The sequence below is a fragment of the Talpa occidentalis genome, unplaced genomic scaffold (genome assembly GCF_014898055.3).
Source record: "Talpa occidentalis isolate TD23 unplaced genomic scaffold, MPIMG_talOcc4v2.1 talOcc4.4, whole genome shotgun sequence".
Taxonomy (NCBI): Eukaryota; Metazoa; Chordata; class Mammalia; order Eulipotyphla; family Talpidae; genus Talpa; species Talpa occidentalis.
Window position 1 is genome coordinate 33080071 of NW_023604295.1, and position 21074 is coordinate 33101144.

A 21074-nucleotide genomic window follows, 5' to 3' on the forward strand; every position below is an offset into this window, starting at 1 on the left:
AATCTTTTTTTTTTTTTTAAAAAGGGAACTCTTTCCCTGCTAAAGAGCCATAGACATGGAAATGTAAGTAAAAGACAAGTTTGCTTCCTTAATAAACATATCTAAACAAGGCCTGGCAGCCTTCTAGGCTGGTGGTTCTCCTGGGCCATTCTCAAGGATCTACACTCTTCCCCTTTTCCTATGTCAAGAATTTATATGCTAATTAACCAATGTTATCAATAAATCACGCAGTGCCATTTGCCATCAAATTGATTATTCACTAATTGATCAAAAAGCATTTGCAGTTTTACTTTTAAATGTGTATTTTAACAATACCTGAATCTGTTTCTTGTCTAGCTCTGTGGTTGCTGCAAGCGGGTTCTAACCTGCTGGCAGAAGTACAGTTATGAGAAGTCTATTTTTTTCTTTGCACCTAGTTGCTCTGCTTTCCTTCCAATATGAAAGGCTACAAACTGAAGATCCCAACTCTATGATATTCTAGAAAAGGCAAAGTTATAGAAATAGTAAGAGAAGATCAGTGGTTACCAGGGAATTGAGGGGAGAGAAGGAGGCACAGGCAGAGTACAGAGGACTGTTATGGCGGTGAAACTATTCTTCGGTGGAGACATGTCCTTATACGTTTGTCGAAACCCAAGAAGTGGACACTAATAGAAAGTATGGACTTTGGGTGATAGTGAGGAGTTGGTGTGGCTTCATTGATGATGCCAAATGTTCCCTCTGATGTGAATTTACAGTACAGGAGAGTGAGAGGGTGGAGCCTAAGCAAGGAGTGAATTGCAAATCTTTATACCTTCCATTCAAGTGTGTGTTACCACCTCTCTGTAGAATGATAAGAAATTGTTTAAATTGAGATAATGTTTGTTTACATTGTTGTTTATATTTTGGGAATTGTAAGATGGCTCCCTTCAGGTGTAATTACTATAGTGCATCCACCAGCAAAGCACCCATAGTCCTCACCACCATAGTCCATTGTGCTTCCTTCCTACCCTATTCTCTCCCTCCCCTCATCCCCCCCTAGATTCCACATTTCTAGAGTCAACTTTCAAGGGTTAATTTTTAACTTAGGCTTTATTCAACCTTTGCTTGATTTCTCTGTATTTCCCGTACAAGCCAACTATCATTATTTGTCTTTCTACTTCCAAATAATTTCACCTAATATAATTCCTTCCAATTCCTTTCATGTTGCCAAAAAATGGCATGAGTTTATCTCTTTTGATCACTGACAACTAGTCCTTGTGACTATATACCACATCTTCTAGATCTATTCATCTATTTCTGGGCACTGAGTTTTTTTTCATATCTGGGCTATTATAAACATTGCTGCCATGATCTTGAAAGTCGTTTGCACATTGGACTCATTGTTGCCACATGTAGTGACCTTGTAAATAACTTTGAGAAAGTTCCATGAGGCTGACAGTGATGGTTAGGGTTTTTTCTTCCTCCTTTATTAGATTCTGCTCTGATCTGCTATATAAATTTATGTAATTACCTGGAAACATGGGCCATGTGCCCGCAAGGCTTCTCAAGTGCAAACAAGCAGGTCAACAAACCCAGTGTTGTAATGCTTGTCTAGCCCACCAGAGAGTTATTTGTCCTTTTGGAATAGGGTAAATAATGTATGAGGGCAGGGATCCAATCAGGGTCCCAGAGCACTGAAGCAAGGATGTAAGAGGATGGAGATAGTTAAAATCAGCATCTGGGCTGGCTCCCAATTGTTGGGGGGAAAGTTCTCAGTGCCTAGAAGGAGACTCTTAAATCATGAGATTAATTACCATCCTTTTCTTCTGCTCCAGGCTGCTATCAAGTTTAAGTCAGGAGTCCTTCTCACAGGAAATTGACTGCAATGATGACGATGTACTGATGGCTGTGGATGCTGCTCTGAAGAAATATAATGACGGAAACCAAAGTGGCAACCAGTTTGTATTGTATCGTATAAGTAATGCCACCAAGATGGTGAGTATGCTATGAAACTTTGACATTTGGAATATGTTTTCACTTGGAGCCCTGGCACCCTTCCCTCTCCCTCCCTGCCCACCACAAGAAACAGCAAAGAACTTTGATGAGAGAAGTAGATAAGAGAATGAAAATCCTTTGAAAGGGATATGCAGATGGGAGACCCCAGGAACTCCAGTCAGGCTGCTGCAAGAGGATATGCTGGATGACTTGTCCAAGACAAGTAAAGACCTCTAGACCTTAAGTGAACCGGGGTGCTTGAGGCGGGATTCCTACAAATACTCTATGATCTTACTTATACTGGATTGTAAAAAATGAAATTCGCAGAAGCAGAATGTAGAATGGTGTTTGTAGGGTCTGGGTTGCAGGGAAAGTGCAAAGATTTTGGTCAAGGGTACAAAGTTTCAGTTGTAAGATGAATAAATTCTAGGAGCTGGTATATAGTGTGATGATTGCAGTTATGACATTGTATTTTATATTTTAAATTTGCTTAAAAAGTGATCTTGAATGTTTTCACCACTAAAAAAAGGAATGGATATATTAATTAGTTTGTGTATGGTAATCATTTCACAATGTATACTTATATCAAATTATGTTATATAACTTAAATAGATATAATTTTTGTCAGTTATTGCTTGATAAAGGGGCAGGAGAGATGGAGTTACATTCTAAGCCATTAGTATCTACCCTGAAGCCATTGGCTGAATGTATCAACAGTAAAACCATATTCTGAGCGGTTTTTAATATTTTCTAATCACTGATTCACATATGCAAGGTGGTGACAAACTGACAATATATTTGATTTCAGAAATGCTGTGGGGGGGAGTCTGGGGTAGGCAGGAAGAACAGGGGTGAAAGAATTCACCAGAGACCAAGTGGAAAACAGAACAGGCAGATTTGCCGAGCTAAGAGAGGCAGCAGGCAAGACAGGAGGGGGCTGCTGCACAGAGTGAAGGTCTCAAGACTCTGTTTATACTCCTAGCATTTATACTCCTAGCATGACTGGTTAGAGTGACTATGACTAGTCTTGGGTGTGTCCTGAATTAGCACAGAGGATCATCAGCTCTTCAGATCATCAGTTTAATGTTCAGGTTCCCATGGGAGTTCCATGGACTCCCTTCAGCCATTCAAGCCTCCCAGACTTGCCTGCTGGGCAAATGGGAGCTTGGATTTTAAATTAGCAATTATACCATGGCAAGAAATACAACTCTTGCAATAGTTTGTTTAAATGAATTTCACTGTAAAACACTGTGTCTCTGTGATAGCTGTTCAGTTGTTTACTTTGGTGAAAAATAAAATCAGTCATTTGACATGAGGATTAAGACAAAAGCCCAGGAGGACAGCTTTTTCTGAAAATGAAAGAAGTCATGTGGTTCCATAATCTAGAGTCGTCAGGCAGGAGTTCTGCTTCTAGGTCTGTCCAGTGTGTTGGTGGCATCTTCACTGGCTGCCATGGCAGATGTCAACTTTCATTCAAAAATATCTGTAGAATCACTTATCTCTCCTTTCCAGTGTGACCACCGCCCACACTGCTACCACTTCCTATTTTATTAAAATCTGAGACCTGGAGTGGACCTCAGAGAGGGCCTGTCTGACTCCAGCCCCTCCAGGTGCTAAGGTTATGACCCACCAGGCTCTGAGAGAATGGCCCCTGGGTGTCAGGAGCCCAGGTCCCTCGGCCTCTGCTTCTCCAAGAGGCAAGGCTGCCTCCTCCTGCCCAGAATGCAAGCCTCCTGGCTCTCACCTGCAAAGTGGGGGGCTGGACAACACCACCTCTCAGGTCCTGCATGCCAGGATTGTGCATTTGAAAGCTCATCCAATTCACCACCTTTGAGTTTTAAAAGTTTTATTTACCATTATGACATGATTCAAATATTGACAGTAAACACAAAATCCAAATAAACATACTAAACTCACCTACTATCCAGAAATAACTGTTATAATTTTTCTCAAAAGTGAAAAAGCGCCCTTTAATTTGTTTGTTATCTAATTATAAAACTAATATTTTTTTTGTTTAAAAAACAGCTTAACAACTCAGGAATGTTTGTTTAAAGAAGAAAGTGAAATGCAGATGCTATCCTACCACTGAGAGACATTTTAACCCCTTTGTAGCACAATTTTTCAGACATTTAAAAATCACATATCTACATATAAACTGATTTCTACAAATATGACCTAATGCTACGGATACTACTTTGTAACTTAAATATATATATATTATATATATATGTATGTACCTGGCAAAAATTTTGTGACTTTATTGAATGAATAAATTAACTGTGTTATATAAACATGTGTATATACATACATGCATACATGTAAATACATTATGAATATTTGTCCAAGTCAATATATGAAACTTTTGGCACTTCTGGCAGACAGGAGAGGTCTGCCGCGCCATGTGGGATTCTCCCCGGCCGGCTGGGATCGAACCCACACTGCAGAGGCTGCGGACAGCTTCGTAGAGCTGCACTCAACCTCCTATGCCACCAGGGGAGGCCCGACTTTTGGCACTTTTAATGTATGCTGGCCCCAATTTAATCAAACCAATATCAAATATTCATAACCACACCAGACCACACTCAAATGATTCACTGTGCATCAGTAGGATGACCGTTACATATCTTTGTTTGCCTTTTCTCAGGATGACTTCGATACATTTTATTCCTTCAAGTACCAAATCAAGGAGGGTGATTGTCCTGTTCAAAGTGGCAAACCCTGGCAGGAATGTGGCTACAAACAATCTGCAGATGCTGTAAGTCTGTCTGCTATTTCCAAGTCTCTGGTTTTGTGTGTCAAGTCTGCCAGAAATTTCTTCTAGTGCTGGGGTGAGAAATATTGTGAATCTGTTTCCGAGGTTGCTTGTGAACCATCTAATGTACAGAAAAGTCCCATGCTTGATGTCTGTGTTGTCACATAGACACAAAGGGCAGGGAGAGGACAGCGCTTAGACATGGAGAAAGCCCCTTTTAGTGCCAGGAAGGCACAGAGCTGGTTCCCTATTATCTGAGCAGACCAGTAAAGGAGAGTCCTGGAGCCCTCAGTGGCTTTTCAGGCTTTTATTGGGATTTTACCAGGTACACAGCAGGCAGGGATCGGGGAGGGGGGCCAGGAGGCTGGCAGGCCTCCCAGCCCGCGGCAAGTCTTCACTCTATCTGGGCTCTCTGGCCCTCTACAAGTTTTCCATGGGGCACATAAATCCTGCAGCCATGGCCCATGAAAGTAAACAATACAACTGAATATAATAATGTAACAAAATCCAGGTTCCCCCCTCCTCATCAAGCATGCATTCAGGACCTCAGTGATCCATCATCATCACTGCTAAAGGCAGGAGGGCAGAAAAGCCTGACAATCATTTGAGAAGGTGACTCTACTGACATACTGGGACACACGGATAGGCCCAGAGACATCAGAGCCCTTGGGTGCACGTCAAGGGCTGGTGAAAAGGGAGTGGGGCACTTCCCTTCATTGACGTAACCCCAAAGCTCTCAGCCTCCAGCTAGCTGCCCACTCTGAACTGCCTCCTCCCCTGTAACAGGGAGAGCTCACAGAGACCCCATGGATGGAGGGAGGAGGAAAGGAGACATGCGAAGAACCCTCATGCGAAGGTCCCTCATGTGAAGGACCTTGTTGTCATAGCAGTGCTCATCTTAACCAAATGCTTGGCAAGGGCCTGCCACTCCACAGCTGGTTGTTTTGCCTCAATTCAGGGAGATTGCAGATGGGATCTTCTCAGCAACAAGCTAGTGTTTTCACTGTCACTGCATTCACCTCTTTAGTGTGAAACATGGGCATCTTCTACGCAGTTTGAACATGGAAACTGAAAAGTGCATCAAGAGGAGAGTTAACAGTTTGGTTCTAAGGCATTGTGTACATCTTGGTAAAAAAGGAAATATTTCCAGGCCTCAAAGCAAAGACTGAGATTTAAAGCCTCACCATTTATATTGCCTCGCCTCCAAGCTTTCATGAATATCAGTGGTCAGTAAAAAAAAAGTAATCATTCCGTTATATAAACATTCATTCTTTTGCCTCAGACTTCTGTTAGGAAAAATCTTAACAAGCCATTTTTTTTTAAGGTAAAACTGGATTTAGTCCTGGTACTAGGTGGATGTCTCCATCTGAAAGATTAAGATAAATGGTGTCTTTTACTTTTTTATTTTTAGGCCACAGGAGAATGCACAGTCACCGTGGCAAAAAAAAATAGGACATTCACCGTAGCTACCCAGACCTGCCAGATCACTCCAGGTAGTGGATATATCTGGTGGGGCTGCCCTGGGGGGACAATCAGTCATTTCTATGCTAGGAGCGCAGCCTGGGCAGAGCCCCCCACCCCTGCAGGGAGGGCAGTAGGAGCTGTGCCATTTGCAGCCTCAGGGAGAGTGGGGTGGATGTAGCCCCACACTCCTGACCTGGGGCGCAGGCTGCTTCCAGTCACCACCTCAGGGCTACTCCCACCCTCTCCCTACAGTGCTGCATTGTATGGATGTGCAGTGGGGTGCCCTGCCTTCAATTGTAGGCCCCTTCCCAGAGAGTAAAAAACAGAGGCCTTAGGATCAGACCAAGTCTGCAATCTCACAAAGTTCTTCACCTTCTTGGCTTTCCTTTTCTTATGTATTTAATATAAAAATGGATAACAGTAATCCAGCTGCCCAGGATGCCAATTTTTTTAAAAAACATTAATTTTCTTACATCGTTGTTAATGTTTATACAGTATTTTCTTTCTCCCTCAGGTGCAGACCCTGTAGTTCTTCCCTCCCCTGTTTTGACCCCTGTCTTCCCCCCTCCCCTGCTCCATCGCTCAGATCTATTGTCAGCTTGCACCTTTTGTCTTTTTCCTGACCCTTTGTTAGTTTTGTTCTCTCTAAATTCTGCCCATTGAAATGATCCATCTATAGTTCTGTCTCTCACACTAGAGTTTGCCCAGCTCCTCTGTGGCAACAACTATTACTAAGGAATTGATGGATTCAAGTTAGCCCCCAGTGCCTGGCATCACAGCAGGAGCAAGAGTCATGTTTGGTGGATTGGATTGTTACAAAATGTGTTGTATTCCAAGCCAGGGTACAACAACTTTATAAGAAATTAAAACATTGCAGATTTTTTGAAGACCTCTGATTAGCATTGAAAAAAATCTGCAATGTTTTAATTTCTTATAGAGGATAAATTCATGTATTCTATAATTAAAGAACTTTAAAATAAATGTAAAGTGCTCGTGCACAATGCTGTACTATGCATATAACAAGTTGTAAGAGAATGGCAGTTTTTTTTTTTTTACCTCTGACTAGAAGCAGACTAGTGTTTTCTTTTTATAATTCTTATCTAGATTTAATGTAAAATTTGTTTCTCAGGACCTTATAGATTGTCCGACTTATTTAGGGGAATGTATTTGAATGCTGCTTTCTCTCATTAATATTGTCTCTTATTTTGCCTCTCTTTGCCAAGCGGAGGGACCTGCACTGATTTCCCAGCACACCTGCCGTGGTTGCAGGTATCCCATATCAACAGAGGACACCAACGTGAAAGAAATCCTGAAACATGCTGTTTCACATTTTAACAACAACAGTGCTCGTTCCCATCTCTTTGTTCTTGGAAAAACAAATCGCGCTTATAAAGAGGTTTGTTCTTTCATTTTGCACAGTATTGTTAAAATTTGTTAGATTTTTATGCTTTGGATTTCATTAACTGAAGTAATCTGTTGTCTGAACAAAAACACTGGCTCTTCTGTGTCCTCCTGTAACTAACTCGGGCAACAAACGGCTTCTGCTTTGGTCAAAGTAACCAGGAAACTGCAACATGTAAAGCTTTGCGGTGGCTCATCAGGCTCCCTACTTGCAAATTTGTTTGGAATGAAAGGGTGGTCAGCATTAGAAGTTCTTTCTAGAGCTGGTGAAAGAAGTCACTCTGGCCTGAAGGTTTTAAGAAAACTCTAACACCACCTAGCCATCAAGACAAACATAGCTCCAAAATATCAAATTGTACCTTAAAAAAGTTGGCATTGCTTCCCGGACACCCTCTAAAATAGTTCTTGTATCACTGGGGTTGGCAGGCAAACAAATATCTATAGAACATCCTTTCATTGCCTCAGATCACTAAGCCTTGGCTGACAATCTGCTGGGTCCCTTGTAGTTCAACTTCTAATCATGATGACTCAGCTTTGGCTGGCAACATTCCCTGCTTTTGCTCCGCCTTCCAACTTGCCTTCCTGAAGGATGCATGAGCTGCTCAATTATGTCCATGTCCAGCTATGACAGCAGGACTGGCCCACATTAAAGCAAGAGAAATGTTATTGCCAGCTAGTCCAAGGGCCTGAGGACCTAAAGATTTACTTGAGCTTCAAGTTTTCTTAATCTGCCCAGTACAGCATTGTTAATAATTCACAAAATGCAATAGAAAATGTTTTTCTGCATCCTGGCAGAGTCTTCCATAGTAACTCCAACTTCACACTGCTTTTTATTTTCAGATGTATACATGTGTATATGAGTGTGTGTGTATGGTGATAAGGGTTGTGTGAATCATAAAATGCTTGATAATTTTTAGTAATGACTTTTGTCTATTAATAATTACTGTTGATACTTCCTGGATGTTTATGATATCCCAGGCAGTATCCTAAGCTACTCATAACATTGTGAATAATATTTCAACTGCCCTTTAAATATTTGATCCAAAATTGTTTCAGGTGGTAGATGGATGGAACTTTGATGTTTCCTACTCAATTATGCAAACAAATTGTTCCAAGGCAGACTTTCCATTATTAACTCCAGACTGCCAGATCCTTTCCAATGGAGTAAGTAAGCAACAATCTAATTATCTTGTTAGCATTTTGTGCCCAGGTTTTTTGGTGTGGGAACTCTCCAGCTGTGTTAGAACTCTGCCACTAAAATGTTAGATGACATTCACATTCCCTTGGGTGGCTGAAGCTCACATCACTGGTCTATATGCCCTTACCTACATGGTCAAAGAATCTGCAATTCTAGCAATAGCACAGATATAACCAGGGAATGGGTATAGTGTGAGACAATGTGATGTCATTGTCAAGTTTGTCTTTTCCCATCTTCACACCTTCCTCCCTCCTTTCCTTCCCCACGTGCTCTGTCCCTCTGTATCTGACATGGCTAAGGCCTAACCCTCCCTGGAGTATTTGCATTTTAGCAGAAGACTGTGCTTTAAGCAAAGGTTTGCTGCAAGGTCTTTAATCTAGTAATTCTACTTCTAAATTCCCTTATATGAAAGAGAGAGAGAGATCTGTACTGTAAGATGTTAATTTCAGTGTTATTATTATTAGGAAAACATTGGAAATAAAGTCTTCCAACATTATGAAATGGCTAAGTAAATTACAATATATCTGTACAATAGATGATGCTGCCATCAAAAATTAGGACTTATGGTTTGATTAATTAATCAAAAAATTAAGAGTTTTTGTGATGTAATAAAATGGCTATAAGTAAACAAAAAAATTGTATATGAAAATATATACAGTCATTCAATTATATAAAGTAAACTGAGATAAATCTGAATGATTTGAAAAATAGTATTCATATTATAAAGGTATCAGTGCTTTATTGCTTGTCCTCAGTTATTTACATTTTAGTTTTCATTACAATACTACTGACTTACAAATAGTTTTGTTTATAAGTCACCAAATCTATGGCTATTTTCCTTCTAAATTCTTCCACCATTTGTTTTGCAGTTATTTTAGTTTTCTTTCTATTTGTCAATGTTTTTCAGAAATAGTTTTAAATTTTATATGGAATTAATTTTGTTTGAGGTAGCCAACTGATTTTTCCCAAGAGAATATTTTTCCCAAGACAAATATCTCAGTATTTGTCCCTTCCACATACATTTGAGATAACATTTCTCCCATAGAGGGTTCATATGAAAGTTTTGTCCTCTATTTTTGTTTTAAACCCACCATTTGTTCACAGCCATAGCTTTAAAATAAATTTAAATGAGGGGTATATTTTTCTGGTATTTATACCTTTAAAACCAACCTTAGAATACACTTACAAGAAAATCTTATTACATAGATTGGAATTACAGTACATTTCTCAAATAAATTTGAGAGTTGGCATAAACACTGTATTTAGTCTTTGCAGTTAAGAACTTGGTATGCCTCTCTTCTTCCAAGTTTTATTTTATATTTCTAAAGTTGTGATTTTTCTTTACATATATTCTGGGCATTGCTTCCCCAAGATTCCTAAGTTTCATTCTGTTTTGTTTATTTGTTTTGTGTTGTTCTTTGGTTATTGCTTCTAAGAATTACATTATTTTATTCCTTTTTAACAAATAATTTGCTATATGTAAGTGTATTGATTTTGATCCTTTACCTTATATCCAGCAACTTTCCTGAACTCTCGTTAACAGCTTATCATTGACTCTTGATTGTTCTAGGTATATAATAATATCTTCTCTAAATAATACTTTTTCTCCTCTTTTCCAAGGTTTGTTTTTTTGTTCCGTGTCTCAATAAATGCACTCAAATTTCCAATGATATTTTTGAAGTAACAGTGATCATGCATGTTCTGATTTGATTAGGAATGCCTCTAGAATTTTGGTGCTACATAGTGTGTGCTAAGGTGCCAGGCAGACCTTTTGTCAAATTTAGGGAGCATTTTTACTTTCTTTAAGAAGGTTTGTTTTATTTAGTTTTCAAATAAGAAATGGATATTGAATTTAACAAATGTTTTAGAATATGTATTAAAATATCATATTGTGCTTTTATATCTTAAACTCTTATGCTGTTTTGACAACTTTCCTAATAGTCATCTTTAAATTCCAAAATAAATTTTGTTTAATGTGAATTTTTCTTAAAATATGCATTTGGATTATACTTTTGTTGATCTATATTTATAAGTGAAAGTGGTGTATAGTTTTCTGGGTGTGTGTTTGTGTGTATTCTTTTTTTCAACTTTTTGTAAACAAAGTATAGCTTTAATGAATTGGGTAGTTTGCCATTTTTTTCCATATGCAGAAACAGTTAATACAGCATGGGGATAGGTAGACAAACAGATAATATTGACAGATAGATTATTTTAATTTTAAATTATTATTCTTCTGTAAAACATTCTTAAGTTAGTGCTGATCATTTATGGTTTTCCACAAAAGTACTTGTTTCATTGGGATTTAAATTTGCATACACTTGTTGATAATATTCTTTTATACATTTATACCTTGTTATATCTCTTGCTGTGTTGCCTTTTTTATGCATTTGGATTTTCCCTTTCCCCAAGAATGATCATTTGGATTTATTTATTATTGCTAGAACTTTCTATATTCTAATTCCTTTGTTTTGCTTTTATCTTAATTTTTTTTCACCCTTCTTGTATTCCTGGAAGCTATTGATTATTCATTTTCTTTTTTTTTTAATTAATAAATTTTATTTTTATATTCCTCATACATTTGCAATCCCCCCATTCTGACCCCAATCCCTCCCCTCCCGCCCCCCCACCCCCCAAAAGTGTCTCTGGTTCATAGTTTTTGTTGATTTTGATTTTCACTTTCTTATAGTTATTCATTTTCCTGGTCCCTTATTTAAGTATTCTAGATTCCTGCTATGAGTGAGACCATCCGGTATTTTTCTTTTTCTTTTTGGCTTATTTCACTGAGCATGATCCCTTCCAGCGCCATCCATGTTGCTGCAAATTGCATGTTCTAACTTCTTTTTTTTTTTAAGATTTTATTTATTTATTTATACAAGCACTGGGTACAGTCAGAAACATGGGAGGGTGAGAGAATTCACCAGAGCCAGATGGGACCCTCGGCGGCGGCCGGGGATCGAACTGGTGCTGCAGAGGCTGCGGGCAGCTTCGCAGTCCAGCGCTCAACCGCTGCGCCACCAGGGGAGGCCCTATTTCTAACTTCTTGAGATAAGCACCAATGTTTGAGGTTATTTTATTTTGTTTCTTGCCTCTCTTAAATTATGAAAGCAGAACAAAGAGGGAAGGAAGCACAATGGACTATGGTAGAAGAGTAAGGGTGATTTGGTGGCGGATGCTCTACTGATGGGGAGAATGCTAACATTACCTCAATTTAAAAAATTAATTTTATAAATGCATGGCACCTAAAATAGTTTTTAACATAAAAATAATAAATTATGAAAGCTATGAATTAACTCTGCTGTTCTAGCAATTTTTTATGGAATTATTTGTTCAATTTGTAAAAAAAACATGGCCTGTATTATTTTTGATTTGCAAAATTTATTTGAATCTTTCTTGTGACCTAATATAAAATCAATTTAATTATTTGTGTCATCCACATGAAAGTATTTTAAATCATGTGTACTATATGAAAATACCTTTTATATAAATACTACATTATACAAGTCTTATTTTTAATCCATTTGACCTGTCTTACATTTATAGTTTATATTAAATTCTCCCATCACAATTTATTTATTTACTTACTTACTTACTTACTTATTTATTTATTTATTTATTTTAAAAAATTATTTATTTATTTATACAAGCACTGGGTACAGTCAGAGGCGCGGGAGGGTGAGAGAATTCACCAGAGCCAGAGAGGGGAGCAGAGCAGGCAGAAGGACCAAAGTACACTGCTGAGGGGAGCAGCGGGCGGCAGGAGAGGTCTGCGCGCCATGTGAGACCCTCCTCCGGTGGCCGGGGAGCAGCCGGGCATCGAACTGGCGCTGCAGAGCCTGCGGGCAGCTTCATAACCCAGCGCTCAACCGCTACGTCACCGGGGAGGCCCCATCACAATTATTTTTATCCATTTTTATTCATATAGCTAATGTTTTCTGCTTCATGTATTTTTACTCCATATTTCAGGACTGTATCCTCTATTAGAATAAATGATCTTTGTCACTTCCTTTTTGAACATTTTGCTACCTTGAATTTTATTTTATCCAATAATAATAACATTTTGTGCCATTTTTATTCGTATTGGCCTGGGTTAGCTTTGTTCATCCTTTGTTTAAGCTTTCTTTACCCTTTTAATTACAAGATATTATTCTGTATTTGCTATGTTTTTCTTGAATTTGAATGATTTGCCAATTGTTTACATAAGTATAATTTGGGGAGCACAAGTTGACACCTCCTTCTATGCACATTCTTTACTTACCTTCCACCAAGGCTCTAGATGGATGCGGGACCCCCAACCTGTCACTTAACCCCTCCCGCCATCCTTTTGGTAGCCAGAACATTTTTCACAGAGCCTAAGAATGATTTTTGTTGTACTTCACCAGTTTTTTCCCTACATTTATATTCTGCAAATAAGTGAAACCATCCAAAAACTATCATTTACTTTCTGCCCTTACTACACTTTGCATGTTTCGTACTAAATGGTACTTTCAGTGATCATTTCTATAGTTTTACAAGATATTTTACTTAAAGGTATAATTGATTTTGTTTTTTAACTTATCTGAAAGTCTTTTCCTTTCTAAATTAAAATGTTACCATTTACTTATATGGTTATTATGTCTACATTAGATTTTCTTGTCATCTTATTATTTCATATTTCTATGTATATGGGTATGTGTGGATTACTGTTTTTTGATGCTATCACATAACTCTTATTTTCTCTTTTAAATTAGACTATGTATTGTTTTCTGTATAGTGAGTTGAAAAGTTTAACTCCTATTAGTAAGTTTATTTTAGTACTTATATGAGACTTCTTAAAAAAACTTTAAATCATGTATTTGTTACTTTTTAAAAACCAGGTGATCGCTACATGCACAGATAGAGCATACATTGACCTTTCGCAAAGAATTGCTTCCTTCTCACAGCAATGTTACTTCTTACCAGGTATGAGAGAAAAACATTGGTCCTTTAGTCTTGCATGCTGACATACACTACCATCTGGGTCTGGTCACCGACCCCTACATTGGTTCCCACGTTATACCTCAAAGTGCGTGTGGCCTCAGAGCCCTGCTGTGGACACTGTACCCCATCTCTGCCCTTCTGACAACACTGTACCCTATCTTTGCCCAGCTGTGTGGCAGCAGGTGCAGCTGAGAGAGCTTGCCCAGGGGTCCAAAAGGGATATTGTGCCACATGGGGAACTTTCTGTTCTCTGAGCCTGCTGGTCCTCCTTGTTTACCAGATGTCCCTATGTCCAGTGATGTTTTGTTGGCGAAAGCTAACCACAATTTTAACCACTCAGAATAAAAACCTCCCAATTAAAGATTTTTTGTTTCTCTCCATATTATAATTGGGGTGAGAGAGTTGATTGAATTTATGGTCAAGTCAGTATTTCTTATACCAAGAGTTGGCTTTTCTCCCACCTGCTAGGTAGTTGTATTGTCCACAGTGAGGAGGATTCCAGAAGCTGCCAGCTTGCCAGGGTCATAGGACTTAACATTTTCCCATTTGAGAGTCATCCCTTTAAGTTAAGCATGCTTTTCACAGTCTCCAACAAAAATACAAAAAGTTATGAAAAGCACAGCATATTGATTGAGATATTAACACCTGCTTGGCTGTCTCCCTAAATACACTGGGCTCAGAGGAGAGGAATAGAGGAAAGGCAGAAAGCAAAGGCCAGAGAGCCAGCTTCCACCTACTGACACCTGGGTTTTGGACAGCCTCACAACCCTCTCTGTAAATGGATGCTGGATCATGTACAGGATGGGTACTTGTCTAGATTGCTCTTTCTGTGTACACAATGAATTAAAACCTTATTTTTTTCAGAGTACGATTTTGATGCAGGCCGTTGTATAGGCTGTCCCAAAGATCTACCTCTCAACAGCTCAGATCTGAATGAGATTCTGAATCATACGTCCACAAAGCTTAATGCAGACTATGGTAGAACATTCTATTTCAAGATTGACAATGTGAAAAAAGCCACAGTCCAGGTCTGTAAATTTTGCTACAAAAATAGTGATATTAGAATCCATGTGCAAATTGCTTACTAATTTTGCCACTGATCTTTGTTCTGGATTGGAAAATAATATATCTGATGAATGAGATTTGGAGGATTTCAATTTCACATCATAATGTCATTGTAATCTTGGTGTGTGATGTTGAACAAGTCACTCAGAATATTCTGTCCATTTTACACATGCATATAAGACAGAAATTTTGTTGTCAGGCATTTAAATGATCTGATTGAATGATTTACATAGCCCATTTAGTCAGTGTATAATTCAAATGTCAATATTCTCCCTTTTAAGTCCTTAAAGTAAAAGCAGATGATCAGTAGCTCTTTACTGAGAACTTGCATTACATAATTAATTTTTCAGGTGGTGTCTGGACTGTCGTATAGAATAAAATTCACTGCCAAGGAAACCATTTGTCCCAAGGAAAGTAACACAAAGTTTACCAGTAGTTGTGAAACCAAAGAACCTGGGGTAAGCAGTAATGCAATCATCTACTTATATCCTGAAAGTTTATTTGATGTTTCAGACTTGTTTAAATATCTCATGAATAACAGTGTTTTCTCTTTTGGCTTCTGTTTTCTTGATAGCAAGTTCTAATCTGTGATGCTAACATTTATATAGTACCTTGGATGAACAAAACTGAATCTACTGTCAACTGTGACCTCAAAACAGTGGTATGATTCTGATTATAGTCAGCTTGGGATCAAATTGCCTCTTTCGAAAAAGTCGTATTTGGGGGTTTAACATGAACTATTAATGAAATGAATTGGGTCACTATCTTTTTCAAATGAGGAGAAACCTCACATTTCTCTGCTTACTCTCTTTTTTTGTGGCTGGAAATAAGAACAGCAGTCCTCTTAATACTTCTCATACAGTGCCAGTGTCCATGGGGAGATAGATTCTCTCCTAGTACAGTGCAGACTCTGCTCTGGGGTGCTAACACTAGCTGCACACCTTCCAGGGGTGCCTGAGGTGAGGCACAGGACTTTACTACCTCTGTTTATGGCTAAGGAGCTTGGGAGAATAGCAGATCTCAGCCCCCATGCTGCATCTCCTGAGTCAAAACCATCCCCAGGGGATCATATTCACGATCATATCCATGTAAAAAGTATTAGTTTGTATCGCCTTTTTTAAATTTTTCAATAGACTCCTGGGAGGTGAGTAGTACTTTCTCTATTATCTAGGATAAAAAACTGAAAATTACAAAGATCTGTGCTTCTAGAGTAAATAATAACATAATCAAGTGAATCCTCAGTCCTAGGATCTGGCCTGAGGATTTCAAATACATTTTTCTCCTGAAAACTCTACAAGGAAGATGCTTTTATTATCAGTGTACAATTAGAAAAAGTGAAGTTAGTGGTGCTTGGATTCAAATCCAAATCAAACCAGGCTCCACCCTGTCTGCCACCGTGCCCATGACTACAGGGTCCGACTTGTTTGACTCCAAAGACCGTGCTCTTTATATCACTGAACCCTGCCTTAATCACCACACAGGTAGTAACAGTACAGGGAAGGAAAAATCCACAAATCCACATCTTCAATACTAGTTGCCTCTTTCCCTTTTTTTTTTTTTCCCTGGTTTAGGTTTTTTTTTTTTTTTTTTGCTCTGTGTAGGTTATACATAGTCGAACACAAGCAATATAGTCCAAAGGCTACATGGCAAGCTTGTGAACATGTCTTGAAGTGTTCACTCCAACAAAGTACTTGTGGATATGTGATATCTATATATTCAACTCATGGAGCCAGTTAGAGCCTTTCAGGATGAAAGCAGTAATGTGGTAATAGCATTTGGCAATCTCTTCTAAAGACAGCACTACACCTTCTACACAGACACAAGAGAAGACAGAAGGGCCAACGCCCACTCCTTCCCTAGCCCAGCCAGGGGTAGCAGTCACCTTTGCTGACTTTCAGGACTCAGATCTCTATGCAGCTGTGATGCCTAATCCATCACCAGCTCCCACGGAGAGTGATGATGATTGGCTCCCTAACATCCAGGTAGAACCAGATAGCTTTTCCTTTAGCCTGATACCTGATTTTCCAGAAACAACTTCTCTCAATTTTCCTGGGTGCCCCTGGAAAGCAGTGAATGGAATGAATCCAGCTGTGGAAATGAAAGAATTTCATAACTTTGATCTCTGTGTTGCTTTGTCTAATTAATGCTGCCATGGGGATTTCTTTAGCACCTCATCATCCTTTTTTCCCCATTTCCAAAAATCTTGATGTGGTGCACCAAACCCCATAAAACTTCTGGATAGCCTAGAGAAAAGTAGTGAGACTCTCAATGGGGACACCATCAATCTCTATGGACAACATAAAGCCGAACAGAATTCTAAATCCTTTCTGAGTCTTTGTCACAAGTTTTTTAAACAAGCATAGAAAATAGACAAATGAATGTGACTTATGGCCTACTTGCTTTTCTAATAACAAATGTCTACCTTAAAATGGACATCATTGTTTTCATACAAAGACTTTTGACATTCAGAATAAACTGTGGCATCTGGTACCTGAACATGTGGCCATAAGGGAAGTCAAGACACTGAAAACTGGGCTCACTGGGGAAAAAAAAAAAAAAATTTCCAAAGGTCAAAGAGAAACAACAGAAATAAAGATTGGTCAGAGGGAGGAAATGGGAAGTCAGTGAATTGTCATCTCCTTCTAAATTTGGGCTATATAATTATCCCCTCTTGACAACGCTAGTCTGCTAATCCTCTCTCAACGAGAGTGTTTCTCATAAGTCAACAGTGTTTTTAATCATTGACGACTCTTTGCAACAAGGATCCAAAAGGAGTTTTCTGTTTATTGCTGAGTCTAGTTTGAGTAATCCTTTGTTTTCAACAGGTCTGAGTTTAATGAAAAATATGGAAAACAGAGGAAGTAATATAGAGGCAAGCTTGCTAGAAACTCCCCTTTTTTAATAATTGATAAAGGAATATCACATGATGTGATACAAATTTTGTTCAGGAACAAAATGAGGAAACAAAATGAGGAAATGCCTCTGTAATCTTACTTTATAATCACATCATCTTTTTGTTGCTACAACAAAGAGCTGGTCTTTGCAAAAGAGAAAATTTAACTATCTTTAATTGTTTTATAATGTGAGGGGGCCATGCATTTTATAACCTGTACTATGATTTTGCCTGGAGAAACAAGATAGGGCTTTAGACAGCTAGTTCAGTTTATTGCATGCTTCTGAGCCTCTGAGTTTTAATTTCTTTTCAAATATTATCTGTACTTGTAAATAAAGAACCAACAATATCAGGAAAAAAGTCTCATCAACCAATTGATTCGTTTCTCTTTTATTGAGTGCTAACATCAGATTAACAGAGTTCTGCTACATTTACAGGAGCTCCTAACGTCCTGCGAGTACGTGGTCCGCCCTCTTCCTCGGGAGGCAGGGGCTGGAGCAGCTCCTGAGAGTGAGGCAGCGCCCCCACAGCAGGCAGAGTAGCCCCACCAGCCCCGAGTGCACAGACAAGAAGATGAGATGGAGTTCAAAGAGAGAAGATGTCATTTCATCACTCTGTTGCTAAGCCAAATAAAGTTCTGTCTTGATAGTCTCAGTCCTGATTAATTCACAGTGGTTTACTTTCAACCACACCCTCCTACAACAGTCAGGTGATGGAGTGCCATGGCTGGTGCTGCTGGGACTCAGAGCTCGCCTCTGAAGCACCCTTGCTGATGAAGGCAAGAATCCCGTAGATATTGTGTTTTTCCCATGGCAAAGGTAGGAGAACACATCTAGGTATCATTCACACGCAGAATACATAAAGTAATTTGTTATGTATTGGGTAGTAGGCATAGAGTTGGCTTATACTTTTTATTCATGTATTGTAACATGAGACCCATTGCTTTTAACTTCATTTAAAGGAAGTCTTAACTCTTCAAATGGAAGCTATACCTTTATAAGTAATCATTTTATAATTATTGTAGATTTGTTCATCTTTTTTACCTGGCCATTTTATAACTTAGGTTGGCATCAATTTGCCTGTCACTACTTTTTCATTATAACATTAAGGGGAATAGCAGATTATTCAATGGATGTTAAATTTTCATTATTCTCATCAAAACATTTTGAAACATTTATTAAAAATTTATTTTCCAGAGGCAGGGACAGACGATACATAATGATTAAGGAACAGTACATAAGGAAACATAATACTCTTCAATTTATACATGTGTAGGGGCAGGAAGGACCACAGAGCAGGTTTTCTATGATCCAGCAGATCCAGGAGGAGTCAGAGTCCTCAGTGGTTTTTGCAGGTCTTTTATTGGGATTTACCCATACACAGCAGGCAAGGGTGCTGGGGGGCCGGGAGGCTGGCAGGCCTCCCAGCCCCTAGCAAGTCCTCATTCTATCTGGGCTCTCTGGCGTTCTCTGCTTCTCTCTCGGCTTCTGCTACTACTGGCATCCCTGTGACACTGCCCTTAAAAGCCCAGTCTTAGCCCAGGTGAATCCCATCTACCTATGCCCACACCCTATTCCAGGTGCCCGCCATCAGGCATGCATTCAGGACTGCGGGGTTCCGTCAGCTATCCTAATGGCGGGAGGGCAGATGATACCTTTTACCTTACCCTACACCCTCCCTGTACAGAATCTCCTATGAGGCAGGTGCTATGATATGATAAGCCCATTTTATAGATCTGGGTATGAGGCTTTAGTAGTTAAGTGACTTTCCAAGTACTTTCGTGAATAATTGAAGAGTTGTAATTAGGCTCGTGGTTTGATGTTTGGTCTGATGAACAGAGTTAACACCAGCAGATTTCTGTACTGGTTCTGTACAGAACCAGTATTTCATTCATGATTTTTATTTAGACATGCTTCCTTTCCACCCTCAGTTTTCTCACTTGAGAAATGGGCCACTTGGATTTATTAAACTACATTCAGAGGTGATTGACTAATTTACCTTTAAGACAATTATCACCAGACATTTACAATGTCGTGACTGAGTTTTCAAGAGCAGGTTTATCAAATGACAAAAAAAAAAAAAAAAATTCCACTCAACTTCTTAATAAAAACTTAAATTTTATCACAATAGTTGATTATAGTAATTGGAACTAGAAACACAATTCATTATATTTAAGTGTAGTGGCTCACATATTCTCTTTGGCATCAATAGTTTCTCAAAGAAGCATCTACCTAATCTACCCCGACTGCCCCAGCCCCAGTGATTTATCAGATCCCAAGGTCTTGGAAGCTGCTACTGAGTCTCTTGCAAAATACAACTGTGAGAGCACCTTGAAGCAGTATTCTCTGGTCAAAGTCACCAAGGCGTCTACCCAGGTGAGACGGAACGCCCCTGGCGGTTATGCCAACAGTGAGTCTCCCGCGTGTAGCCATGGAGCCAGAGCTGAGAGGGGGCTGTCAGGGCTGCCTTTTGATAAGCAGCCTCTTGGGTTCTTGTCTTGGAATACCTGATGCCCGCGCAATCGTGTTTCAGTGTCTGAGCTTCATGGGATTTCCACAAGTGTGTGACCCCTTTATCATTGGCCTTTAGGCAAGGAGGGAAATGTGAAACCCAGTCTCTGGTTTCTCTACTTGGGGTCACTGTTTATTGCTACATTTCAGATCTAAGTGACCGAGGGCCATTCAACAAGTCAGCTTCTGGTCATGTCAGGGTTGGGAGTGGATGCTGAGGGAAATGGAGGCAAAATTGTATTTGCATTATGTTGCTATCTATCAAAGTGAGGAAAACTAATCTAAAAATACATTTACCTGAGGAAAAATGAGGTCACCCAAGTGAAGGCTTTTAGAGCCTGTTCATTCCTGAGAAGGGGAGGGAGGTGTGGTGGTTGTTTTCTACATGTCAGAATCCTATTGCATGCTTTGTTCATGGTGGGGTTACAGGGACACTGGGATACCTGTGCTAACCCAACTTGGGCGTGTATGTTTCTGTAAATATCATGCTGTCTGTAAGGGCAGGACTGGATACAGTGCAGGTTTTCTGATCCCATGCAGACCGGGTAAAGGAGGAGTCAGAGTCCTCAGTAGTTTTTGCAGGTTTTTTTATTTGGGGTTCACCAGGCATATGGCAGGCAGGGGTGCTGGCTGGGGGGCTGGGAGGCTGGCAGGCCTCCCAGCCCCCAGCAAGTCTTCACTCTATTTGGGCTCTCAGGCGTTGGTTCTGCTGCTTCTCGGCTTTTCTTTCAGCTTCAGCTTCGGCTTCTACTTCTACTGCTGCTGCTGCTGCTGCTGAAGCTGGCGTCCCCCTGTGACGCCGCCCTTAAAAGCACAGTCTTAGCTCAGCTGAATCCCATCTACCTATGCCCACACCCTACTCCAGGTGCCCGCCATCAGGCA

General features: G+C 39.5%; 2 protein-coding genes across 2 annotated transcripts in view; both read left to right on the top strand.

The window, feature by feature from the left end:
- The first annotated feature begins 1758 nt into the window (after positions 1-1758).
- On the top strand, positions 1759-15456 carry LOC119258076 (kininogen-1-like). The gene is made up of 9 exons (XM_037526583.2): positions 1759-1953; positions 4598-4708; positions 6117-6198; positions 7393-7565; positions 8627-8734; positions 13622-13706; positions 14589-14752; positions 15140-15247; positions 15364-15456. Exons 1-9 carry the CDS (start codon positions 1759-1761, stop codon positions 15454-15456), a joined length of 1119 nt encoding a protein of 372 aa, XP_037382480.2.
- A 735-nt stretch (positions 15457-16191) lies between these two features.
- The window catches only part of LOC119256781 (kininogen-1-like), a 40965-nt gene continuing 36082 nt past the window's right edge, over positions 16192-21074 (top strand). The window contains exons 1-4 of the mRNA XM_037524545.2: positions 16192-16270; positions 16584-16771; positions 18120-18192; positions 19894-20091. Coding sequence (XP_037380442.2) covers positions 16192-16270; positions 16584-16771; positions 18120-18192; positions 19894-20091 — 538 coding nt within the window. The remainder of the gene's footprint in view (positions 16271-16583; positions 16772-18119; positions 18193-19893; positions 20092-21074) is intronic.